This window comes from Scleropages formosus, chromosome 12 (genome assembly GCF_900964775.1).
Source record: "Scleropages formosus chromosome 12, fSclFor1.1, whole genome shotgun sequence".
NCBI lineage: Eukaryota > Metazoa > Chordata > Actinopteri > Osteoglossiformes > Osteoglossidae > Scleropages > Scleropages formosus.
In genome coordinates, this window is record NC_041817.1 from 12,447,646 (window position 1) to 12,455,383 (window position 7,738).

Below are 7,738 nucleotides of genomic sequence, written 5' to 3' on the forward strand. Positions count from 1 at the left end.
TTACCCACATTTCCATTTTTTGTTTATTTCCAGCAATAACAATTTAAAGTATGCCTAAGAGCTCAGATTCTCCCAATAAGAATGCAAGAGTCTGGTATTATTAAAATTTATGCAAGGTCAGTATTATATTTTCAAACATACTTTAAAAATCCAGACAAGCAATTAAGGTTAAATGTTTACACCACTCAAATACAGACTTTTACAAATATTCAGATTATAATTAAAAAAAAAAAAAAAAAGTATGCATGTGTTTTTAAACATATTTGGAACAAAATGAGAATGTTGACAGTGACACTAAAGACAGGCAGGTAGGAAGTGTGTTTCAGATGTACTCTGTTCTGGGGAAACCGGGCCTGTGGTTCCAGATTTTTCCTACCTCTGTACACTAACCAGAGAAGCTGCAAATTCCACGCCTGACTGGGGCCTGAAGAGTTTTTTTGTATATACCTTTCTACAAGCATAACTGTAAAACTATCCCCAGGGCAGCCCTTCAGGAACAAATGCACATTCACAAAGAATAATTTCATCCACTGTTAACCATTTACAAAAGTGGACTCCTGTGATCCTTTGTACAGTCCAGGCTGAAGGTAATGCATGGAATTACTGGAAGCAGTCAAGTACGCACTCCTTTTAAGAGCAGAGACACAAATGTGTGAGTCTCAATCAAAGCATTCTGAAATACCAGGAAACCCTACTGCAGCCAATCTACATCGCAGAACAGAAGCAGTGGAAGGTGGTCAGAGTTCATGGTTCACTGGGGACTCAGGATCCTTGTAGGTCATGGGTGCCCCCAGTGCCCACAGGGGCAGGCCCATCATCAGTTTTGGGTCGTTTTGGATCAGGGGGTTGGCACACCGAGTCAGTAGATGGGGAGGGCCTCTCTGGAACAGAACAGAACTAAAATTAGTACGGCTGGGTTTTACTGCCAAAAGCTGGGTCTTCGCTCAACAGTGAGCAATGAAACAAATGAGTAGAACTAAACTGAACAGAACCTGCAGGGATAGGAATGCCACTTGCATGTGAATGCAAAGTAATTTAAGTCCTATTTGTTCTAAGGAGGGGTACTCAGATTGACAGGGTAGGACAGATTTTATGCAGGTTCTGTTGTAGATGTCCAATTAAGCATGTTTAACTTTCCCAACTCAATAATCTTAGGTCTGTATCGTCTAACTGGACTCACACACACAGAAATTCCCAAAGGACTGGTTAAGACTCCACAGAAACAGATGAGGGGGTTCTACGGTGGACTAACTGCATGTAATACTGACCATGTTTGGCTTTATCTACTGAAGAAGGTGTGACAAAGGACTGGGATAAAGCTGGAGTTCCAGAAGAAACTGGAGTCAGTGAAATCCTCCTGTACAAAGGAAGGCAGCAGAGAATCAATGATATGTAGCCTACAGGAACATGACAGCATACACACCAAACTAAAATGACTGATATTCAGGTCCTCAAATCTGCAGAATTAGCCACCGTTTCATACAGTTTACACCTTAAAACACTGCTACAGATACAGCGTGCAAATAAACTAAACCAATGCAAACACCACAGCTGCCAAAAGTAGGCAGCCCAGGGAACCCATTCCTAAAATGGGACTCGAAGGTCCCATTTGCTTGTTCCAACATCATCTAGCAGCACATTTTGTAAAGGATTTGCAAAGAGATTTGAAAATTACTTTATAAAAAGGCAAAATATAGACATACTGGGAACAAAACCTTGAACTGAGCCACACAAACAAGAGTTACCAGATTTCTCACAATGTTCAGCTGTCATCATGTTGGTTCTATCACAGCTGAGACATGTAAGAAGTAGGTTTAAAAATCAAGCATAATTTCGCACCCATATAACTAATTCTATTTAGTACTAGCATGAGCCATTTGGTCACAAAAATAAGTGGGATTTGTGTAGATATGGGGGATATACATGTACGCATATTGCCATGTTTTTCCATGATTCACTCTACAGGCCCACACCTTCCATAAGCAATGAGTAGAAATGATATGTTAAGCCAAGGACTGCGCAACAGTGCAAATGAAGAACCTAACCTTGGTGTGGGCCCCTTGGGAGTGAGAGGGCCCTGGGGGGTCATGGAGGCCTTCGGCCTGGATGGGTCTTGTGGGTTTATGGGGGTTTTTGGGGTGCTGGGCTTGCTCCAGCCCTCCAACATGTTCAGTGTGATCCTCCTGGGCTGCACCTTCCCCCTCTGACCCTGGTTGTTCTTCACTTCATCAGAAGCTGGTGTGTGTGTGACCCTGGAGGTGAGGGGTGTGGAGAGGGTGTCCTGTCCATGCAGGGTACAGGGAGAGCCCCCTTCAGCTGTGGATGCACGAGCCACTGGGGAGACCGTTCTCAACACAACTGCCTTCTTGGCCTTCTTCTCAGGGGCAGAGCCTGGAGCCAAAATTTCAAACACAGGGTGTTCCTTAAGTGGGGTACCCAGCTCCCCAGCTGAGAATGAAACAAAAGAGCAGTAGCCATCTGTGGAGGACACTGCTAGGAAGGAGCCATCCCTGGACCTGGACAACGAAGGGGGGGAAAAAAAAATAAGTAGCAGCACACAGTGAAACTGAGAAGGAACACCTTTGCAACTAGAAATAACACAAAGTGATGTTAAGTGTACAGTACTGCAGGTCAGGCACATAACTGAAGGTATGTCACCTACCAGGTGAGGTCACTGAGTGTGTGGTAATGGATGTTTGACACATAACCAAAGGGCAGCCTGTGCTGCGTGTCATACAGGAGAATGGAGTCTTCAGAGGCTACAGCAAACACCAGGCGGTATGGCAACTGGAAGGTGTTTGACGGAGACTCAGCAGAATCATCTGCATATGGAGAAAAAAAATCAAAACAGACTAAGAATCAAAAACTCAGTTATACTCAGGGCAAGATAAGAAATCAGACATGAAGCTGTCAGGAAAGATAAGGATCATTGCTTCCTTACTTTTGGACAGTTGTTAACTATTTCAAATGCCAGATACATACAGAATAAAGGTGCTACTCAAAACTATTCAAACATATTTACGTTTATTCATTTAGCCAACGTTTTTCTCCAAAATTACTTACAATGTTAAGTTTTCTATAATTATTTTGCCATTTATATAGCCGGGTCATTCTTACTGAAGCAATTCAGGGTAAGCACCTTTCTTAAGAGTACAAGAGCTGGAGATCGGATTGGAACCTGCAATCTTTGGGTCCAAAGGTAGCAGCTCTAACCACTACACTACCAGCTGTCCCCATGTATGCATCCAACCATATGGATCCAAAGAATGCAGAGGTCCAAGTGATCAGTGGTAATTCATAACACCATTTCTTACCTCATGATGCCATCTGTGACTGAAGGGGGGTTGGGGGTTGGGGGTGGGGGGGGGAGAGTCAGGGTTCCTACCTTCTCCCTCACTGTTTCTCAACTCAAAGTAAACAGGGCAGCAACGCACTGCCAGGGTAGCCTTGGTGGGGCAGGGTAGATGTGCAATTGGCCTAGGGGTATTTGGGAGGCAGAGAACATCATGACTGTGCTACAAACTCAGAGATTCAGGCAACTAAAAAAAACATCAGTCTGAATGTCTGGAGATGTACCTTTTGAAGCTCTTGCGAGAGAAGACATATGTGGTGTTAGTAACATTTTCACCCGCCTCCACACACCCGGCTACAGAAGGATGAACAGGTATTCAGAGAAGAGAAAAATCTTTCCTCTTGTCAAGACCAGATATTAAGTACAGGTATGGCACAGGAGTGGTACAGAATGCCCAGTACCTGGGGCCAGCAGGAAGGAGCCATCAGGAGTGAAGGTAAGTCGACGGAAGAAGGACCGCATGCTGTCATCATGGAACATTCGGTAGTTCTTCACCTGATGGATGAAAAGCTTCAGTTGAAGAGGCCACAAAGACAAATGACAGGAGGATGGGTTGAATTAAACCTAAAAATCACTACATTAACCACTTCCAGTATATAGAAAATTACTAAAAGTGTGATAAGTGCACAAACTACTTTTCCAAATCAATTTCAGAAATTCTGGACTCAAAAATATAATTTTCACTGAATAGAGTACAAAAGAAGTCTTCTGTCTTCTAAAGACTCAGAGGCAGCAGATAACAATGGATAGTCATCTTCTTGCATTTGAAGGACTTGGGTTTGAATCCTGCCACAATACCCCAGAGAACAATAACTTTTCCAGTGAAATTGTTAAATTGTTTTAAATAAAAATCATTATATTTCTGTAAAATTAAGTTTAAGGAAAGCAGTATAAATAGGTAAATAATTCTAAGTAGTGCAGCAGAGTATATCTAGTATACTGATGATTCTATACTGTATCTAGTATATTAATTGCAAGTTCCCTCGAGAAAACATGCCCACTAAATGAAAAAAAAATGTCTCCGTTCCTCAAAAATCCACCAGCCATCCATTGCACTGGAAGTCCAGACTCCATTTTCAAGTACTGACCTCTCCCTCTGCAGATCCTCCAGAGGACATTCTGCTCACACTGTAGGCTTTCTTCCTTGTCTGTGTGCCATACACACGCATCACCCTGAGAACATACAGCACACACATGCTTGATGAGTCATGTACACAGAACCTGAAGTATCACAGGCAGACACAGCAACAATGATTGCGGGTAAGAAAATGTGACGTCCACAATTACCTGTCACAGCTCAGTGTAGCAATGTATTGGCCCTGAGGGTCCCAGGCCACACCCTGCACATAGCTCTTGTGGTCATTGAAACTGTACATCTTCTGTCCTGGTTTTTAAAAAATAAAAAAAAAAAAAGAAAAAAAAAGATAAAAATGTATGCTAATTGTCCATGTCACTGAGCCAGAGATCATTCAAGAGTCATACCAGCACTGTCCATCATTCAGGATAGAGCACTGAGGAATACAGGCAGGGGTGCTAAGACAGAGAAACGTACCCTTAGCGACATCCCACATGATGGCAGTATTATCCACAGATCCAGAGACCAGGAATTTGCCACCAGGAGCCCATGATATGTCGTACACATCCTCTATATGCCCTCTGAAACAGATACACAATTTATCCGCCTTTTCCACACGGTCCACATTTATAGTGACCTCCCCTGCTGGATGCAGCTTGAGGCCTTTACAGGGAGGACAGGACCTGGCTCTTCACAAATTAACAGAAGTTCCAAGTTAACATTAGTTAATCCTGAACCTTTAGCTTTAAACTGTCCAGTATCAAAGCCTGGTAAGCAGACAGAGCTCCCATAACTGCCTTAGTGTGATCCTGTTATCAATGGCCTTGTGAGGCATTAACATTCCATGATTATGAGCTCAGCACCATAAAAAAAAGCCCTCAAGTCTTTGACATACTCTTTTTAAAAAAAAAAAAAAAAAAAAAAAAAAAATTAACCATGAGTTGGGAAAATTCTGTCACCACCCCCTCACAAGCCCACCTCAGTGTCTTCATCACACTCCAGCTCTCCTTGTTCAACTGAGCATCCTCCTCATCTTGGAAGATGGCTTGCTCAGGTTCCTTGTTGTCATTCAGCTTCCAAAGCAAGATGGCAGCATCTGGGAGGACAAGAGGAGAAAATAACAAGTAGCACAGTGCGAACACTGGGGTCAGTGTATAATGTTAAAATAAAGGTGCTTATAAGGTGCTTTAAGCTATGGCATCTTACAGAGGTCATGAAGTTACCTTTCATTCAATCAATTCAATTATATTGAGTTTTTTTATTTTTATGCAGCACTTTTCTCACCATGGTAACACAGAGCCCTGAACATAGTTCAAAGAGTGGTACAATACAGATATGTAATTACTACACTTAATACTCAGTTGCCTGTGGTTCAAGAGCTTTGGATGCAGGCGAGCCCGTGTCCACTGTGGACCTACTTGAGAGCGATCTCAAACGTGCACAGACATAGCATGGAGTTTGTCCGTTCTTCAACGACGCTGCACACGACTCACCGTCACCACCAGATGCAAGCAGTTCAGAGCTGGGACAGAATCGTACTACGTTCACTGCCTTAGTGTGTCTGGAAAGGTTCGACAGGAATTCAACAACTGCCTTCCCATCTGACCCTGTCTCCACTTTCCACATCTGAAACAACATAGCTGTAGTCAGTTACGTTGCATGGTGCTGCTGAACAACCTAGGCAGCGGGGGCGGAGGGTAGAGGGACACTCACGCGCACGGTAGTGTCGACACCGGCAGTGGCTAGCCGGTGGATCCCAGCCTCAGAATACAGTTGGAAATCCATGCTGTACACTGGCTCCTTGTTGTGCCATGCGATCTCGCACGTGGTCACCTTCATTCTGCTGCAGCTGCACACAAAGTATTGGGTCTTAGAAGCCAGTCACAGACCCACTACAATGACAACAAGACCTTGACCAAGACCACACACACATTATTTTATTGTTAATAACAAAATAAGAATCATTGCGCTCCAACGGTAAACATTCTCCTTTCATTAATATAACTGAATACTGATAAGAGCACCTCTGCCAAATACAGCACATACATGCACACAAGGCAATGGAAAAACAACCACCTCCATGAAACACCTCACAATTATTGTCAATTCAATTTCAATTATTATTGAAAATGAATCATATTCTTGCTGTATCAGCATATCTCTGAGGTGCCTCAAATACATGGTTGACTCAAGTGTCTAAAATTCTTCAAGAAAAAAGGTAAAATATAATTTGCTTTCTAATCCTAACTTCGAAATATTTTGTAATTTTTCTGGAACTCCTTAACTAGTGCAACATCTACTAACTAGGTTCGCTCGAGCACTTTGTTCACTGCTAATTAAGTTAAAAAAAATAGAGCTGACAAGTAATACTTGGCCAGTAGAACAGTAAATGAGAGAAACAGAAAGCAAGAAGAAACAGTACGAGAATTAATCCTCAGACTGTCCTGTAAGTAAGTAGAGTGATCACGTCACGGCAACCAACGCAACGCGCTCTGTTAACATTTCAACTTCACAATAACATACAAAAACGTCAACTAAAGTAGTGAACGTTACAGGTATTGCTTATAAAATGGAATTTACCAAAAACAGTCACCAGTTCAGTCCTTGAAACTCGTTGCAAACTCGCTCCCCACCGTTTCACAAGTCAAAATTTTCCCGCGTTGACTGGAACGCAAAGTCTTTATGACAGTTTCCGGATAGCAAACGGTGGCGCCATTCTGAGCTTCCGGTATAGCGTATGGGCGGGGCGGGGCGGGGCGGGGCTCTATCGGTAACTGCGAGGAGGAGCAATTGTGACAATTTCCTGTATAGAAAAAGGAGGAGTTTGGACGTGGGGCGAAAAGGGGGGTTAAGACCGATACTCCAGTACACGAACAGTAGCAAGAAACTGACACATTTATTCTTTGACTGTATTTACAGTAAAATATTATGGTGCGAAGTGAAAACTGTACTATTAGATACTTGAAAGTAAACGTAAATTTCATAGACAAAAAAAAGATGTTTTTCTTCTTCTTGTGTTAAAGATAAGGACACCAGTCAAAATATGTGCTGAACAAATGTATAATTTATTTTGTAATTGTAAAGTATATCCTATTTTAGACATCATATTCACAAACAGAAATTGTAAAATGCTACACCTATTCTTTATTCTTATATTCAATTCAATTTATTTTTGTAGAGCGCTCTTCTCACACAGTGACAAAGTGCTTTAACACAGGCATAAGGCAAGAAAAAAAAAAGCATCAGAACAAAGAAGACAGTTGACTACCGACTATAATAATATAATGCTTTTACAGAGCTATAAGTATGCC

At 42.3% G+C, this 7,738-nt stretch overlaps 1 protein-coding gene across 1 annotated transcript; it reads right to left on the reverse strand.

Moving 5' to 3' along the window:
* Window positions 1-240: 240 nt before the first annotated feature.
* chaf1b (chromatin assembly factor 1, subunit B) lies at window positions 241-7,139 on the reverse strand. Its single transcript, XM_018758017.1, has 14 exons — window positions 7,008-7,139; window positions 6,141-6,276; window positions 5,921-6,053; window positions 5,406-5,523; window positions 4,905-5,008; window positions 4,640-4,736; window positions 4,441-4,525; window positions 3,754-3,847; window positions 3,577-3,646; window positions 3,386-3,477; window positions 2,663-2,822; window positions 2,046-2,516; window positions 1,269-1,357; window positions 241-881 (listed from the first exon to the last, which is right to left on the reverse strand). Exons 2-14 carry the CDS (start codon window positions 6,264-6,266, stop codon window positions 763-765), a joined length of 1,758 nt encoding a protein of 585 aa, XP_018613533.1. The 5' UTR covers window positions 6,267-6,276; window positions 7,008-7,139; the 3' UTR covers window positions 241-762.
* Between the last annotated feature and the right edge of the window lie 599 nt (window positions 7,140-7,738).